Raw genomic sequence first — 19,530 nt, 5'->3', positions numbered from 1 at the left:
GAGAGCAGTTTTAGCATGGTGGTAAGAAAAGGTGGTGAGAGTTAAGTAGAACCTGAGGGAAGGCACAAGAGCCATCAGGCCATGCTGAGATCTGAAGAAGGACATTCTGGCAGACGGGACTGGAGGTGTGACAGCCAGACATGACCAGGAGCTTGGTGTGATCAAGGAAGACTGAGAAGGTGGCATAGATAGAAGAGACACAGGAAAGCAGGTTAGTGAGAGGTGGGGTGGGGCCAGATAATTCGGCGTCTTCTAGGACTCTCAAGGAAATTTAGATTTCTTCTGAGTGTGCTGGGAACTCATCCGAGGCTGTTGGACAGAAGAGAGGTAGACTTGGTTTTATATGTTTCAGACAATTTGGCTGCTGTGAGAAGGTCTGCCTGTAGGAAGACACAAGTGAAAGCCATAGGACTAGTTAGGAGACTAGCATGTAGTCCAACTTAGAGATGATGGATGCTAGATAAACATGGTCGTGGTGGAAGTGGTAGTTTGGTTAACTTTAAGATCTATTTTGAGGAGAAATCTGGGATATAGGGGGAAAGGGAGTCAAGAATGATTTCTAGGTTTTTGTCATAAGGTACTGGGTAAATTGCAGTGCCATTTACTGCAAGCAAAACTGTAGAAAGAACCACTCTGCCAAGAAAACCAAGAATTCTGTTTTGGTCATGTTATATTTGTGATGGTGATTATAACATCCAAGTAGAACAGGGCATCAGATATAGGAGTTATTTACTCAATGGGTAGATGGAACTGGACTTTATAGTGTGTGTAACTAAGTAAAAACACTATTCATTAAATAAACTGTAGGCAAATATTTTATCTTATGTTTTGAGGGGGGCAGAGAGAGGGGGAAAGAGAGAAAATCCCATGAGGGTCAGAGAAAGAGAGAGAGAGAATCCCACAAGGGGCAGAGAGACAGAGAGAGAAGGAGAGAGAGAGAAAAGCAGGGCTTACCGGAAGCAGCCTTGTGCTCACCCAAAGCGAGGCTCAAGCTCATGCAGGACTCAAACTCACAAACCATGAGATCATGACCTGAGCTGTAGTCAGATGCTTAACCAATTGAGCCACACAGGTGCCCCAATAGGCAAATATTTTAAAATAAGCATTGTATAAAATAATAATTTGTTTAAAAAATTGCATTTTCCATTCTGACACTCTTTGAGTCTTTAAAAAAAAATTTTTTTTTAATGTTTATTTATTTTTGAGAGAGAGGGAGAGACAGAGCATGAGCAGAGGAGGGGCAGAGAGAGAGGGAGACACAGAATCCGAAACAGGCTCCAGGCTCTGAGCTCTCAGCACAGAGCCCAACGTGGGACTCGAACTCACAAATCGCGAGATCATGACCTGAGCTGAAGTCGGGCGCTCAGCCGACTGAGCCACCCCGGCGCCCCTCTTTGAGTCTTTTTTATTCAAAGTTTCCTCATGGGTCTTCTACAACAGTGTCTTTTCTGCCACTGGAACCACATTTCCAGTCTTCTAACAGTTTTCCAGAGCACATGACATTCACTGACTGCTGAGCCATGTAGATGTGTCTATGACGTTGACCTGGACACTTTATCCCAACCACAGAAATCCATCGACGGCTTGTGAGCCCCACACCAAAATCACACACGACCTTGCTTTGTAAGGTGATGTTTAGAAGTCTTGTTTTCAGCAACGCCCAGCACTGGTGACCCCAGGAAAAACTCCAAATCTAAGCTACATTTCTTTGCCTCCACTGATCAAATTAAGTATTTGAGGAAGCAACCCTATAAAATGAGAGGTGTCATAAGGGTCAAATGTAAGCTATCTGCCTCTTTCTTGAGGGATGATTTAGGAGATAAAATATCATGCATTTCAGCAGAAATATGTAACAGCTAAAGAACGGCAGGCAGAATACACGTGGGCCTTGGGCCTCGTACCCATCCCCCGCAAAGGGAGAAGAGCTGAGGTACTTGGGGAACAATTCTCAGATGTTCGTTCCGGTGTATTCTGACAGGAGTGAAGCGGAGACTGTGTCACCCAGGAGATGCAGAGAGAAGGCTGGTGTTGCTGGTTTGGGTACACTTCAGGGTGCCTGTAGGGCACGTGGATTTGAGTGGAGAAATAAGATGGTCAAATGCTTCCAACACGAGTATTCCCATTGTTCTGGGGCACTGAAATCATGATTTCTGCATTGAGAAGAGAGAATGTGACAGCAGAGGGGTTTCTCCATAGATCGTCTAACACATTGTGACGTTCCTCTCTCTGGACTGGTGGTTCCTGTAGGAAGTGTGGGGATCCTTCCCTCACGCCAGCTTGGCTGTGGTCCCACACAAACAGTTGTACTCCAAGGCAAGACTTTGGACTGAATATGTCAAAAAGAGCAGTTATTTTAATGAAATGTGTCCTGGCCTTGCAATGAATATGTCCCCATCCCCCATGTAGCGTTCCCAAACTCCCGTGCAGGCCCTGTGCCTTTGCTCCCCAGGCTGTCTCTCTCTGGAATGTCCCTCCTGCCACTTCACCATTTGGTGGAACCCCAGTCACCCTGTGACACTTGACTTTGGCAGGACCTCATCCCACGAGCCTTCCCTGACCCATCCTGGCCATCTGGCTTGCTCCTCCTCTGTGATCTGCTTGTGGATCAGGATCTTGTCCTCCCCAGATGCATTGAAGTAATGTGTTCCTCTGTCAGTGTCCTCAGGTAGATGAGAACTCTCTAGTAAAAGGACAGGGTAATGATCTGAGCATCTCGGAGTCTAGCAAAGCCCTCACTGTAGACACTCAATAACCTTTGCTGAAGGACTAGACTTCAGGGCTGTGTTTGAACAGATCTGGTTCTGTATTTTTCAATTTGGTCTCATGTGTAATCCATGGAACGAGGCAGAACATGCAGCTATATGGTGTCTTTTGAAATGTGCAGCTACATGATGTCAGGAGGGGTTCTTAGCTTCCAAAGATGATATATCCCCTACCATCTAAATCGAACCTGAAATTACTCCCCTAAAACTTACCATCCAGTTTAGGCCTTCAAGAATCCAGTGGCTAATCTACAAATATCCAAAACCCCTTGGTGAGAATAAACCACCAAGTTCAGTTCTTCTTAACTAGATGTACATACAAACCGCCTGGGGATCTTGTTAAAATTCAGATTCTTATCTCAGGAGAGGAAGGGCTGAGATTCTGCATTTCAAATTAGTTGCTTGTCTGCAGACCACACCTCTGGTGGCCACAGTCTACACAGCTGTTCTCAAACTGTAGAGTGTGTCAGAATTACCTGGAGAGCTTCTTAAAACACAGATTGCTGGAAATCAGCCACCTGTTTCCTGATTCAGTAGGTCTGGGGCATGGCTTCGGATTTTGCACATCTGGTAGGTTCCCAGGTGATTCTGCTGGTCCACGGAGAACCACAGCTACATATGAAATGTGTGTGCCTACTCACTCCTCTACCAGCTCTGAGAGAAGGTGGAAAACATCACTCAGTCCTGCAGTGACTTGGCCCTGACCTGTATCTGCTATTTCTTCCATCCCCCTTAGAGGCTAGCCCCAATTTCCACCACTCTCTGTAAACCTCCCAGCATACCCTCTGCCAGTTCACAGAGAACACAGAAGCCTTTGGATATGAACTAAATCAAATTCTTATCTGGCCTTCTGCCTCCCAAAATGTCTGTATCTACATCATTCTTGAGGCCCTTTCTCTTACAAGAGACAAATAAATGACCCTCTGCCTATACATGGTCAACACATCTACTGGGATCTGGATCTTACGACTCCTACCATTAGGATCTTTCTTCTTCACTTACCTCTCTTAATTCCTATTTCTTCTTTCTTTTATTTTAATCATACCCAAATCTTTCTCCTCTTCAAAAATCCTCTTTATACAGTCTCCTTCCTTCCTTCCTTTAGTAGTTAAATTTCTAGAAAAAAAATTAAAACCCAAAATGTGTACTCCTCACTTTCTTAAATTCTCAGACGTTAAAAAAAAATCCACCATGATCTGGCTTCCACCCTCAGGAGTGCCCTGGAAATGCTTTTGTTAATATCACCAGCTTGTTACCAAACTGGCTCAATTTTCAGTCCTCATCTACAGTCTCAAAACACATTCAATTACTTTAGCAAACATCTATGTATGTTAATGAGTCCTGTATCAGGCAGGAAAAGAGAAAACATTCTAAATTTAAACATACAAGGAATTTCGTTCCCACAGGTGATGAAGAGCTGAGAAAACAAACAAGGGGTGTTGAGACAACCCAGAAATTAGTGACAGGAAGCTGCCACCCGCTGGCTAGAGGGGTGAAAGGAAAAGGTGGGATTATACTATGGCTCTGCGGCCCATGGGAATTACAGCCACTGGTTTGTATGGGAGCACTGGAGCCATGGAAGAGAGGAGCCTGGTGGAGGGACACCCTAGAGCAGAGAAGGGGGAGAAATTTCCTAGCTTCTGCCTTATTCAATCCCACCAGTGCCTGTCTGGCCAAACCCAGGCAACAGCCCTTGAGAAGCAAGCCTGAGACAGAGCCTGTAGAGGTCAGCAACCTCTTGTAAAGAGCAGAGCAGGGGAAACACATGATGACAAATTGGCCAGGGACCAGCACAGCTTCTAAATCAGTATACCCTTTCTAAATCTAGCTCTTAAATGTCAAAAAAAACTATTGTACAACTGGATCCTGATGCCCAAGAGCACCTCAAACTCAACATTTTCCCAAATAGTGCTCTCTTCTCCACCCAGCCTGCTTCCCTCCTGCCTCTCCTATCTCTGTAACTATCACTAAGATCAACCTGGTTCCATGAGTCTGAACCAGACAGTTGTTGTTGGCTCCTTCTCTGGTGCAGCCCAATCCTACTGGACACGAGGTTTTGTTGATTTCTGCTTTGCATGTATTTCCCATAACTACCCTCTTTTCACTTTACCCTCTGTTGCAGCTTTGTTCAGACTCTCTTCATTTCTATCTTCCATGCTGCTGCCAAAGTAACTTTCCTAACATGCACATTGAACCACATTCCTCCGCTGCTCAAAATTCTTTGGTTTCCCCCACAAGATCCAGAGTGCTGGTAGACAGGTAAGTTCTGAATCCCTGTAGGCCCAAGCACAAAATAACACTCCACTCCAAACACTGGGCTCTCCTTCTCCAAGGAAAGAAAAGAATCTGGATAAAAGGAAGACACGAAATTTTGCCTCTAGTGATTGTGCCCACCCTTCCCAGTGTCATATGATAAAGCTGGAAACAAGACTCACGTCATGGCATGCGAGCTATCACTCAAGGCCTCATGCTTAGAAAAGCCCATGCTTGATCTAATGTTCTGCTATCCCTGTCTTGAAATCTGAGATAATTTTGAACAAAAAGCCCCGCATGTTCATATTACATTGAGGCCCACAAACTATGTAGCAAATCCTGGCCGGGAATACCTATGCGCCTAAACAACATGAACTGAAAGACGGTACCTCTAAAAGATGGTAGCTCATATACTTAGAGTGACATCAGAGTCTTAGAGTCTAGAAAATCTTGGGTAGGGAATGACTCATGATTTGCAAGGTATGTAAAAGGGATAAAGAGACCACCGAGGACAACACACTGCACATGAAGTGAGAATGGGATAAAGGTATTTAAAGCAGTAGGAAAATATCACTAATAGTAGGATCATGTGGAAGTATAAAAAAAAAACCTCCTATGGGGCGCCTGGGTGGCTCAGTCAGTTGAGCGTCCGACTTCGGCTCAGGTCACGATCTCACGGTCCGTGGGTTTGAGCCCCGCGTCGGGCTCTGTGCTGACAGCTCAGAGCCTGGAGCCTGTTTCAGATTCTGTATCTCCCTCTCTCTGACCCTCCCCCATTCATGCTCTGTCTCTCTCTGTCTCAAAAATAAGTAAATGTTAAAAAAAAAATTTAAAAAAAAAATTAAAAAAAAAAAAAACCTCCTAAAACAACAAGGGTGAAATTGAAACTGTATTGAAAACCTATGCGGGAGGGGGCGGGGAAGAAAAAGGAAATCTTTGGGGGAAGATTTAGAAAAGAATAGTGAAGAGTAAAAATCGTTATTTTTATATCGATTTTTTAACAATTTTTTTATGTTTATTTTTTTGAGAGAGACAGAGACAGAATGTGAACGGATTGGGGCAGAGAGAGGGAGACACAGAATCCGAAGCAGGCTCCAGGCTCTGAGCTCAGTGCAGAGCCCAACATGGGGCTCAAACTCATGAGCTGTGAGATCATGACCTTAGCTGAAGCTGGAAGCTCAACCAACTGAGCCGCCCAGGCACCCTGCACCATAACTAGCTATTTTTACTCTTCGCTGAGAATTGAATAAAGGGGGAAACCCTAAATTTCTGAAGGATACACTTACGCTAAACAGAAGAAAACCTTTTATGTGTGGATTACCATATAAAAATAGTAAATTACCAAACAGCCAAGACTACTCTTGCATTTTCTGGTGGCTCACCCTTCTTGTCTCCTCCTCTTTCTTCTCCTTCCTTTTCTTTTCCTCTTTGTTTTTTTGTTTTGTTTTGTTTTGTTTTGTTTTTTTCTCTTCTCCCCTCTCAACCTCAGGGAAGGAGTGAGAAACAACAGTATTTGTATGAGGTTTTGTTTGAAATTTCAGTTAAGGCCGACAGTCTTGAAAGTCAGCTTTGCCTGCCATGTGGCAAGAGGAAGCAAGACATAGAGTGTCGGTAGTGGCTGTGACTAGGTAAACAGATGGAGCGACCAGGGGCGTGGGGAGAGTGGGGTTTATAAATAGGAGGTGGTGGGACAGACATGGCTTTAACAGCGATGAAAGAAAAAAAATTGCAAGTAACCTCTGTACCATAGTAAAAGGCATGGAAGACGACCAAGGCTGCTGTTCCGCACCCCCAGCCCTCCTTCATCCGTGCCTGCGGGCCAGATGGACAGTCCTCACACCTACCACGGTTTAGGGAAAATTCTATTGCCTAGTACAATATGGTGAGCACTGAGGAATTTTTAGATGCTTTACAAAATTCTGTTTCCCATTTCCCCCCATATTAACAGGCATAACAATAACAACAAGGAAAAGAAATTTACAATTAGCATTTAAGAAATCCCAGGGGCATGTGCTGACATCTCATTATATTTTATGGCTTTCAAGACTGTTATTATAGGTTGCTGGGGTTAATTCAGGTACTTCTTCCCCTGGAATAATTTGAGAATAAAATAACAAACATAGGAACTAAAATGGTGTCGATAAAAATAGCCCAGGAGCTTTCAACAGCTCTCCACCCTCAAACCTGAAAATAGCCTAATTGGAAGCCCGATGAAGGTAATGAATGAGAAGTGTTAAATATAAGCTAACAATTGAAAAATGTTAGGTTTTTAAAAGTAGGTAGGTAGATGAGAAAACATGGTAGTATTGATTTTGGATTTGCGGCAAAGTGTGATTTCTGTGTTCTTAATTAGGTTAGCCGGTTCACCTAAAAATGAATCTGAAAAGCGAAAAAGGCTTGGGAAAGGTCTGAGCCTGCACTGTCCAACAACATAGCCACTCACTACACAGAGCTACTAAACTTAATTAAAATTAAATACAATGAAAAATTTAGTTCCTCATTTGTACTAGCCACATTTCAAGGGCTCCATCGCTACATGGGGCTAGTGGCTACCATATTGTAAGGTGCAGGTATAGGCCATTTCTGTTGTTGCAGAATGTGCCAGCAGGTGAACACTGTGTGCTTACGCTTGTATTATGTTAAAAATGTGAAAGGGGTTAGGTTTAATATTCTGAGAAGATTATTTACGAGAGATATTATGGTGGTGATGATGCTGAGTTAAACTTGGAAATATTTCTATTAGGATGGAAAGGTTAAGGATGAGGTTTTAATTAAGGTACAGAACAGGAAGGCATGTAATCAATAACTAAGTAAATGATAATCAGATCTGAAAACTTAATGTTAAGAATTCATCCCAGCAACAATACATCTTGGAATGTAAGGAAATTATTATGTTGGATAAGCATATAAACAACATTAAAATGAAGCTTTGCAGCAAAAAAAATTTAAAAAGAAAGCAAAAATTGAAGGGAAATGATAAGGGATGAAATCTAGCAAAGGCTACTAGTACAAAATTTGAAGGTAAACAGTGATATGAATTTGTAAATAAGATCAGCAAAAAAAGGGGGGGTTGGGTAGAAGAGCCCATGAGTAAATCTAAAGGTTTGGGTAAGATAACAAAGAAATTTAGAGAAACATTTGCAAAGAATATGGCAAGTATTTGCAAAATACTAGAGAAGTATTTGCAAAAAAATATGACAATAGGATTTTTATTATGGAGAGCTTATACAAGTGGAAAGGAAAATCCAGACTCTTACAGGCATATGGACAAAGGATAAGAAAAGAATTTGCAGAAGGGGAACTAAAACTTGAACACATGGGGAAATACTTTTCTTCATTAATGATCAAAGAAATAAATTAAAACAAAATGAGGTTTGATGGAACATTTATCAGAGTAGCAAAGAGAGGGAAAGATGGAAAGAGTGTGACATGATCAAAGCAAGGGCGAAAGCAGGAAACCAACCACTTTCTCATGGTTGTCAGAATGTAAATTGTGGCAACTCCTTTGGAAAGCTGTCTAGTAAAATGTAGCAAGAAAATGTGCATGCTCTCTGGCCACTAATTCCACTTCTGGCTCTGAGCCTAAAGAAAGAATCCAAAAAAATGTGTAATACTTTCTATACAAAGGTTGATGGCACTCTATCTAAAATAGCAAGATGTGGGGCCCCTGGGTGGCTCAGTCAGTTGAGTGTCTGACTTCTGCTCAGGTCATGATCTCACGGTTTGTGGGTTCAAGCCCCGCAATGGGCTCTGTGCTAACAGCTTAGAGCCTGGAGCCTGCTTTGGATTCTCTCTGTGTCTCTGCCTCTTCCCTGTTCACGCTCTGTCTCTGTTTCTCTCTCTCGTTCTCAAAATAATAAATAAACATTAAAAAAAATAATAATAAAATACCAAGATGTGGTGAAATCGTGGCACAATGGCTTGACAGAAAATTCTGTACTAAGAATTATGCCATGAACAGTTTTCACTCTTTATTTTAAAGTGAACTCTGTATTTTTAAGTCAAAAATACAGAAAGTGGGGGACGTCCTTTGCCTCTTCCCTCAATCCCATTCACCTCCTGGAGTTTGAAAGATATCCTTTGGACACTTTCCTATCCATCTATCCTTTTCTCCATCTGAAATCAAACTATGTAGGTGTATATAGCATATTTCGTGGGGTTTTGCTTTCCACACAAATGAGATCATGTTTAAACGTTATTTTATAACCTGCCCCTTTCACTTCAAATCTGGGCCCTTGTTCTTAGGTTACACAATGACTTCCCTCACTATTTTCCGCCACCACATAGTGTCCCACACATTGTCAAAGGCTTCTTTCTAAACAATTCTCCTTTGGCTGACTATTTATGTTGCTTTCAATATTTTGCTCTTAGAACCAGTGCTGTAGCAAGTCTCCCTGTGCTTCTTGGTGCTCATGTACCAATGTTTCTTCAGGATACTTAGCAACAAGTGGAATTGCTGACTTCAGATGACACGTGTGTTTTAGAATTATAATTGATATCACGACAGTATCTACAAGTAGCCATTTGTCCATACTCTCAGTAACACTGAATATTATTAAAGCTTTAAGATTTCTATCTGACAGGTGAATATTATGTATAATTGTTTTAATAATACTGAAATAGTTGTATTTTGGTATATATTAATTCTTGGTTTTATATCAAAAATGTTTTCTAATCCTCTTTCACTTATTTTAAAACTTTTTAGTGGTGCATTTGTCATAAAGTTTAAATGGTTTTTTGTGGTCAAATTTACCAGCTTTTGCCATGGCTCTGACCTGTATCATTTTTTAAATGGCTGTCATTCCCCCAGAGATCATAAAAATATTTATGCACATTTTCTTGTAATATTTTCATGATTTATTTTTTTCTACTGGCTCGTAATCCATCTATAAGTTATAGTGCAGTGTGTGAGAGAAAAGCTTACATTATAAAACCAGGTGGAAAACAATATGAAATGAACAAACAAAAAACCCCGATGATACATAGAAAAGAAATTAAAATAAATATATGAAAGCAATAACAGAATTGTCTCTGGGTAGGGAGATTAGATGTGATATGTTTTTTTCCCCTTTGGACTGTTTCTATGTTTCAGATTTTGGATGGTATTGGTTATATTTATTAACACCTGATGGTCTTTTAGGTTTTTTTTTCAAGTTTATTTCTTTATTTTGAGATAGACAGAGGTAGGGCCAGTGGAGAGAGGCAGAGAGAGAGGGAGACAGAGAATCCCAAGAAGACTCTGCCCTGTGAGGTGGAGCCCAATGCCGGGCTTGAACTCAGGAAAGCGCGAGATCACGACCTAAGCTGAAACCAAGGGTCCTGAAGCTTAACCTGATTAACCGACTGGGTGACCCAGCTGCTTCTTTTTATGTTTTTTTAATTGCTCAATACAATGACCATCCTTTTTTCCCTTCACCACGTGGCCTGGTGAAGAGCTCCAATCACAACACTCCTCTGGGCCACAGATGTGGGCTCACAAGGCAGGCCTGAAATGGCCAAAAGCTCCCCTGCCCATGGTCGAAGGCTGACGCGTGTGTGGCCAAGGCTGCCTACAGACCTGGTTCTAGCCTACCAGATCATGAAACACATGACATAAACACACTCAGAGGGAGATAGAGACAGAAAGACAGAGGACGATACATCACGTAAGCCCTGTGATCTAATTTTCCCCAAGCTCACGCTCATCTGTGGTTCAATTACCCAGGGCTGGTGAATCCCTTCCCCTCTTTTTTCCTTTAGGGTGAGTAGGATTTCAGTTACTTGTACCAAGTAATTGGAGGAGACTGGGAGGAAAAAAACAAGGAGGCTGGGAGGAAAAAAAAAAATGTAGGAAAAGAAGATGAGAGAAAAGCTTCAGAGATATGCAAATATCACTAGGAGGAAGTAAATATACATTTAGTCTAAAGCAATCCTCACTTTGTAGAAAGGGACATTAATACAAATAATATAAAATAGCAACTACTTGGCTTGTAGCCATTAGAGCATCTTATCACCAAAGAGATAACTGGTAAACTAAGTGCTTGCTTCAGCAGCACATATACAAAAATTGGAACGATAGGGGCGCCTGGGTGGCTCAGTCGTTAGGCGGCCGACTTCGGCCCAGGTCATGATCTCGCGGTCCGTGAGGGCTGTGAGTTCGAGCCCCGCGTCGGGCTCTGTGCTGACAGCTTGGAGCCTGGAGCCTGTTTCAGATTCTGTGTTTCCCTCTCTCTGACCCTCCCCCGTTCATGCTTTGTCTCTCTCTGTCTCAAAAATAAATAAACGCTCAAAAAAAAAATTAAAAAAAAAATTGGAACGATAACTGGTAAAATAAGATGGTAGCAAGCGTATGCATAATTTCAAAATTTTTGCATTCCCAGGAGAGCAGAGAGGACCCATGACATTAAGGGTGATGTTGACAGAAACGGATTGTGGTCTTAAGACACAGCACCTCAAACTAGCTTAGAAGAGATGTCTATAAATCAACATATGTGCATACCTTTGTAGTGATACACATTAGACTCATTTGTGGATTTTAATAACGGGCATTTGGCTTAATCATAAAACAGACTTTAGGTCAATAGCTCATATCATGGAACTCAAGAGCTGGAAGACCTGAAAGAGTATAACTTGTTCATCTTAGGGTTGTGGACCCTTCAGAGATTAGGGGACTTAACTAGCATCTCGTGGCTAGGAATCCCCAGAACAGGATTTGGATCCAAGCCTCTGGGACCCCAGTCCCGTGTTCTTTCCATTGCTTTCAAGTGCCGATCTGAGAGGTCTTAAAGTGATCACACACACACGCACACACACAGACACACGCCACATACACACCAAAATAGCAAATATGTGTTATATTTAAAAAGACAGTTATTCTATCATTTTTATACTTGCTTAAAAAAAAAATTCAAGACTCTGGGAGGTATTTTAAAGAACCGTGTTGAAAGTGTATTATGTGGTTAAAGAGGGTTTAAGTTAATTGCTCATGGAACATTTATCTGGGTGGAGGTTTATGCTTGACTTAGACTTTCAGCCTGAAGGTTGTAATAAATGAGGGATTCTCTTAGCCTTAATCTATTTTTCATATGGTGGGATGACAGTCATCATCTGAAATTATTTTTAAGTTTCCCAGAAGTGTGGAAAAACTAACCTAATCTTACTTTTATAAACAGCTTAAGGGCCAAATTTTACTTTTAGTTTTAAAATAATTTTTAAAAGGAGCTACTATTCTCAAAGAATCCAACTATTTAAGGTTCAAAAAGACAAGAAAGAGCTATTGCTGATTAGTAAAAGTCTGTTGTATTTCTGAGGGAGCATGATTATTGTTTTTCTAAAGACTGAATTTAAAAACATTGAACAAAATGTCAAACTGAGCATGAGTTGTTTTTTGTTTTTTTTTGTTTGTTTGTTTTTGCTACAGTTTCTCAGATACATATATTTAAAAATCGCTCTGGGGGGCCCCTGGGTGGCTCAGTCGGTTAAGTGTCAGGCTTCTGCTCAGGTCATGATCTCAGGGTCCATGGGTTTGAGCCCCCACATCAGGCTCTGTGCTGACAGCTCAGAGCCTAGAGCCTCCTTCAGATTCTGTGTCTCCTGCTCGCACTCTGTCTATCTCATTCTCTCTCAAAAATAAACATTAGAGGGGCGCCTGGGTGGCTCAGTCGGTTAAGCGTCTGACTTCGGCTCAGGTCATGATCTCACGGTCCGTGAGTTCGAGCCCCGCATCGGGCTCTGTGCTGACAGCTCAGAGCCTGGAGCCTGTTTCAGATTCTGTGTCTCCCTCTCTCTCTGCTCCTCCCCTGTTCATGCTCTGTCTCTCTCTGTCTCAAAAATAAATAAACGTTAAAAAAAAATTAAAAAAAAAATAAATAAACATTAGAAAAATTAAAATAGGGGCACCTGGGTGGCTCAGTCGGTTGAGCGTCCGACTTCGGCTCAGGTCACGATCTTGCCGTCCGTGAGTTCGAGCCCCGCGTCAGGCTCTGGGCTGATGGCCCAGAGCCTGGAGCCTGCTTCCGATTCTGTGTCTCCCTCTCTCTCTGCCCCTCCCCCGTTCATGCTCTGTCTCTCTCTGTCTCAAAAATAAATAAATGTTAAAAAAAAAGAGAAGAAAAATTAAAATAAATAAACATTAAACTTTTTTTAAATTGCTCTTGGTATCTTTGGGGCTCAGAACTCAAAGTTTCAAGAATCCTTTAAGATTACAAGAAATCAGTCATGAGGCAGTCAGTTGTTCTGTGGTTAAGGAGTGACACTTGCTTTGAAACCCATTCTTGGTCTTCCTCATTGGCGCTTCTCAAACTGTTCAGCCAAAGCATAGGGGATCCAGAGAATGGATCCTATCCAAGGCTAAGAAGATGGAGTTCAATGTAATGCTTGACATGTTTGCTGCTGCGAGTTTTCATTCAGATTTTCGTTATACTTCATATTATTCTTATGTTTGTTTTAAGATATTTATTTATGGTAAGTATATATGAAATATTATACATATGAAATACATGTAATAATAAATTGTAGTAAATATAATTATATATAATTGTAAATACAATTGTCATATAATAATAAATAAGAAATTAAACATAGTAAATAAATATGGAATGTTATTTCTTTATGTTAAACTTCCAGCACTCTTTACCCCTTCCTCTGCTTTATTTTTCTCTATAGCACTTACTGGATCTATGAAACCATATAATTCATTTATTTTCTTTGGTTATTGCCTCCTTCCCTCCTCACTGAGGGTTATTTTGTTCACCGCTGCATACCAGTGCCCAGAAAAGGTTTGGCCCTCATCGGGGCTCAATAAATACATACTGAATGAATGATGGAATGTTTCAGACAATGACCTGTTAGATGTCTGGAAGATGTTCCTTCTTTATCCTACGGCTTAGAGGCACACTTCATCCTCGGTGGTAAGCGTTCCTAGTTTTGGAAGTAAAAATGTGCTATGTTTAGGGAACATGGGGGACAAAGCAGCAATGACTTCTCCCCATTTGCTTGGCATCATGAGATATTTTTTGACTTCCTACCCCATGAGCACAGTGTGTCATAAGCCCATCATGAGGTATTTCTTGATTCCTATTGAATTAGGTAATTCGATTTTACTTCCCACTAAATGTCCTCTTATTTCATGAGGCTGGTCTTCAGTGGCCTGCACAATGCTGCTTTTCCTGCCCATCTAGAACCTTCTGATCCTTCAAAGCCTAGATTGATCCAGAGTGCTTTTGTGACATTAGCTTTCACTTAATGGTCCCAATATTAAGGCCAATCTTTTTCTCCCATTCAGAGGGAATTCACTTAGACCCAAAGGGGCCAGGGAATAGGTGTGTATGAGCTCTGCTGAGGTGGCCTGAGATAAAGAACGAGCTGATTTCAAAGCATATATAGCAATTTTGAAAGAAAGTACAATAGTGTAAATTCGTACCTCTTCTACCAATCCACACACACCACTCACTCACTTAGCTCTGTTTTTCTGCTCAGTTCTCAGGAAAACATTTACATTCTTTCAGCTATGGTAATTTCAGACACAAAAAGCTTTATCCTTGGCCTGACCATAGCCCCTTGATAAGATGTAATCAGGCTTTTAAAAGCATATTAGTGCTAGTTATTGACAGTTATTAACAGTTCTTAGTTTGCTAAAAAGAGATCTACCTTGTTATCCTTTGAGAGTAACCCAAGCTATTGTGTTTATATACTGCTATCAATACATTGAATATTACAAGTCCTTATATAGACCTTCCTTGTACCAGGCACTCTTCTAAGATAATTGCACATATTAACCCATTATCATACAAAAGAACTTTATTATTAGGTAGGTGCTACTATTATCCCCATCTTACAGATGAGGAAACTGAGGCACAGAGAGGCAGTGACTAAAGGCATGTAGCTGGTAAGTTCTACAGCCAAGATTCAAACCCAAGCACTCTGGCTCCTGAGAGCATGTACCTAATCATTAGCCTACTTGTCTCACAGCTTTGCTCCCTTTATTTTTGGGAGGAGGGAGGGGCAGAGAGAGAGGGGCACAGAGGATCTGAAGTGGGCTCCATGCTGCCAGGGGAGAGCCCCATGTGGGGCTTGAACTCATGAACTGTGAGACCCGAGACCATGACCTGAGCCCAAGGCTGATTGTTAACCAACTGAGCCATCCAGGAGCTCCAGCTTTGCTCCCTGTTATCACCGTCCCCATACCTGTCAGCCAGCCCCTTGCCCTTGATCTTTATTCTTCCTGATCAGAGAAGGACCCTGCTTCCTCTCTCTAAAATCATCTCCCAAATCGACCACGGTAGACTTTTTGCATTTGGGATGAAACCACTTCAGTGACTCTTTTCATTCTTTGGAAATACTGATGCTGATTAGTTCTGTTCTTGGCTGGCCCCTTCTCTTCTATGGTTTGATCAAACACACCCATCTCTTAAAATGCTCAAACTATTTTCTCTCTCCGAATTCTTGAATGGAATAACTACAAATGAAAAGTTCAACCAAGAAATGCTATCATCCAAATGGAGTTTGCAGAAGATGAATCTGGTGGTGGGGTCTGGAGGGGGCTTAGGGGAGGGTGTGCTGCTGAGAAACTGGGTATAGAGAGCTCTGTTGGAAACTTTCATGTTTGAAGTCATGAAATGCCATAGGAACTGTGGAAATGGAAATGAAGGGGTGGATACAAGAGGCATTTCAGAGAGAACAATGGATTGGACTTGTGGGCAAAACGGCCTCTAGGGATAAGGTAGAGAAGGGAGTTAAAATGATACCGCTATTTTGGGCCTGACTGATTATAATGAGAGTGTCATTACCTGAAATAGGTATATCAGGAAGCTAATCTGATTCAGGGAGAACAAAAAGTTCATTTTAGAATCTTTGTCATCATCCCAGTGGAAATGTTCACCAGTTGCAAGACACCATAAGTGAGCATTTAATGAGCTCCCTTCAAGTGTCTAACAGGGCACATGATGTTAAATCTCCTACAGTAATTACAACAAAAGGAAGCTGACGGTGAGGACATCTTTTACATTGGCCTGGTGAAGGCATCTGCCTGAGTATTTGATGAGTTAGATCCTCCTCAGCCATCAGCTACAAAGATGGAATTTGGCATAGGATTTGTACGTGGAGAGTATGGCTTACTACCTAGCCTAATCCCAAACAGTAGCACCTGACTTATCTTTGCCACACCTGGAAATCCTCAGTGTCGTTAGTGATATGGTAACCTAGTTATGTGCTTGGTTTCCAGACTCTTACTTCATATTAGCTTTTAAAAATAACAAACTCAGGGGCGCCTGGGTGGCGCAGTCGGTTAAGCGTCCGACTTCAGCCAGGTCACGATCTCACGGTCCGTGAGTTCGAGCCCCGCGTCAGGCTCTGGGCTGATGGCTCGGAGCCTGGAGCCTGTTTCCGATTCTGTGTCTCCCTCTCTCTCTGCCCCTCCCCCGTTCATGCTCTGTCTCTCTCTGTCCCAAAAATAAATAAAAAACGTTGAAAAAAAAATTTAAAAAAAAAAAAAAAATAACAAACTCAGGCCATCTTGAACCATTGCCCCAGTTTGTTTCTCCAAAGGCCTCAGTAGTGCCAGAGGTCTACAGACTGAATGGTGAAGCCGAAAGCTTCCTGGAAGGGGGCCGTTATAATCAGGTACTTAAGGTAAACATGCAGGCTTGAAAGCTGAAAGACTTACAGACTTAGCACAGTGCCAAGAGAGCTCAATGGACAGGGCCTAGATTGGTGCTGTCGAAGACTAAGATTGGCAGGCAATGTCATGAAACGGTATCTTGAAAACCCAAGTGAGTCGGATGATTCATATTGGGAAGTGGCCCCAAATCTCAGATTGATACACCTCCCCGGATTTCACAGAAGGACAAGAGTAGTCGCCTTGCACCGCAGAGACCATTGAAACGACTTGCGGCAAATCTCTTCCTTCAAACTCTTGAGTTTGACCAACAGCCTTACTTCCAGCAAAGTCTTCCGCCCACCCTGCAGAAGGAATAATCAGCTGCGGGTTAGCGTTTGCCCCAGCGTCTGGGCCAAATGCTTAGAAGCACCAGATTTGCGGAGGCTGTGGGTAGGGAAAATAAATCCAGTCCGGGTTTTGTCTGAACGGGGGGACCGGAGAGCTGCGAGGAATGGCTCGAGAAGAGGGGGGCGGTGGTGGAAAACACTCAACACAAACAGCTCGCGCCGAGGGACGGCAGCTGTAGGCCCGGACCGCGCGGGCGCAGCGGGCCGGGAGAGGCGCGCGCGGGCCCGGCCGCCGGCCGCATGGAGCGCAGCGCGGCCCGCGGCTCCCGGGCGGCAGCGGCGGCGGCGGCGGAGGCGGCAGCGCGCCGCTCGCTCACACCCACCCCCGCCCGCGGCCGCCGCGCCGCCCCGCCGTAGCTGCCGGCCGCCGGCGTCCCCGCGGGCCGGTCCAGCGAAGGCGGCGCCCGCGCCTCTGCAGCCAGTGGCAGCTGCAAGCCCGGGGAGGCGGCTCCCGCAGCGCCCCGCAGCCCCGCGCCCCGGGCGCCTGCGACCACAGCGGCCGCCCGGGGAGGAAGAGGAGGGGAAGGAGGAGGAGGAGGAGGTGACAAACTCTCCGGCTCCGAGCCGCGGCTGGCAGCCCGCGGTCAGGCATGCAGGCGCGGCGTCTAGCCAAGCGCTCCAGCCTGGGCAGCCGCCGGGGGGGCGCCACGCTGCAGGCGCCCGGACCCGCGCCCGCCAAGGAAGGCACCTTGCCCGGGCTCCCGCCCCTCGGCCCGGGCCCGGCCCCGGCCCCGGCCCCAGAGAGCTGGAGGCCGCCGCTGCCGCCGCCGCGCAGCGCCGGGACCGGCCCCCCTCGGGCCGCCGGGGCCGCCGCCGCCTCGTCGCCCGTGCTGCTGCTTCTGGGGGAGGAAGACGAGGACGAGGAAGGCGGGAGCAGGCGGCGGAGGGGGCTCGGGCGGGTGGAGGAGAAGCCCCGAGGGGGCGCGGAGGAGGAGGATGACGACGAGGAAGACGAGGACGAGGAGGTGGTCGTCGAGGTGGTGGACGGCGACGAAGACGAGGAGGACAGCGAGGAGCGCTTCCTGCCCCTCGGCCCCGGCCGCGCGGTCCTCAAGGGCCCGGCCCGGGGCGCGTTGAAGGTGCGTGCTGGGCACAGCGGCGCGCGCGGGACCCGCCGGCCCGGGGAGGGAGACGGGCCCCGGCCCCGGGGCTAGGAGCGGGCTGAGGCCGGGGACTGGCGACCGGTGGAGGCCGGGCCGGGAGGGGTGTGTCAGGCGGCGCCGGTGCAGAGCGAGGGAACTGGTTAGCTCACACCTCGGGCCCCCAGCACCTTTTCGAGGCGGTCCCCCCCGCCCCCCAGTTCCTCAAAGGCCGGGTCGGGTTTGTTGTCTCGTGTGGGTGCAGGAAAAGGACACTTCTCCCCAGTGAGGTAGGGAACTTGGAGATGGGACGAGGTAGGCGCGGGTTTACGCCGGGTGGGGACGCGCGAGGTAAGAGAGGGAGTGAGATTTTATTCTTCCCCGAGGAAGCAGGAGTATTCTCCGTATTCTGAGGGCTAGCCAAGCTTATTGAAACTAGTAAGCAGCTTCTCTTGTCAATCTCTCAATCCCTTCTTCATCCAAGAACAATTGTTGATGAGTTTCCATCACAGATGTTTGTAAGGGAACCGGTAAACCCAAAGCAAAAACCAAGCCCTTGGTTTCTACCTGCATTTAGCTGGCAGCTTTTGGCATTCCCGACCCTCCAGACCCCCCCATTTAAACTCGACATTGTTTAGCCTTTGGGTTTTTTTCCCTCCTCGGAATTGCAAATGGGGAAAAAAGAGGAAATTGGGAAAAGTGGGGGGGGGGGGGTGTGATAATTTGGCATTTAAAATGGATGTGAATTTCTGCTGAGAATTCTAGTGAAGTCTCTTGTGCACTGAAGCACAGAGAGATTTTTCCGTTTGTGTATCTTCAGGAGATAAGGGGTTTATTATTACACAACTGACTGGCTGGGCTTTCAGGCATGCGATTGGACAAAGCAAACCACGTTGAGGTTCATGCACAGTGTATGTTGCTAAGAAGTTTTGAGGGCAGCAAGTGGTAAGCGATGAAGTTAGTGTTTTTCCTCAAGAGTGGTTCTTAAAATCAACTGAGTAACTATTTACCGGAGTTTTCAGAGGATAGTGGTATATCAGGAAGAAAAGAAATACATAAACAAGTGAGCTTAATAGAGACTATTTATCTTCTGGGGCTTGGGGGAAAAAAAAAACTCCTCAAAGCATGAAATTGCAATTCCAAAGAAATGCTAAACATCAGCATTTAGAATATCCCAGAATAGACATAGGCACAAATTTGTTTCCTAGACCACCCTGGAAGTATGGGCTCTGGGAGTGAGAAATTTTCAGCAAGTAGTCATTCGGGATGATAGTTTTTGACAGTTGCTTGTTGGAATCCAGACCATGAGCTACTCATTACCATGGTCTGCTAAAAAGCCTGCATTGTATGGCTACAGGATATAGCTGGGATTGGAATTAAGTCACATGCATCAGTGACACTGAGTAACGCGAGTAGTGATTCCTTAGTGTTTTTGCCCAGAAATACTGACAGAA

At 44.5% G+C, this 19,530-nt stretch overlaps 1 protein-coding gene across 1 annotated transcript in view; it reads left to right on the top strand.

Moving 5' to 3' along the window:
• Positions 1-17,473: 17,473 nt before the first annotated feature.
• ZNF704 (zinc finger protein 704) overlaps positions 17,474-19,530 on the top strand; it is a 239,798-nt gene continuing 237,741 nt past the window's right edge. Inside the window, exon 1 of the mRNA XM_019453346.2 lies at positions 17,474-18,076. Coding sequence (XP_019308891.1) covers positions 17,588-18,076 — 489 coding nt within the window. The 5' untranslated portion in view covers positions 17,474-17,587. The remainder of the gene's footprint in view (positions 18,077-19,530) is intronic.

This window comes from Panthera pardus, unplaced genomic scaffold (assembly GCF_024362965.1).
Source record: "Panthera pardus isolate Hobbes unplaced genomic scaffold, ASM2436296v1 HiC_scaffold_7, whole genome shotgun sequence".
NCBI classification, from domain to species: domain Eukaryota; kingdom Metazoa; phylum Chordata; class Mammalia; order Carnivora; family Felidae; genus Panthera; species Panthera pardus.
Note: the sequence above shows the minus strand (reverse complement) of the source record. Positions and strands in the feature narration are given on the sequence as shown.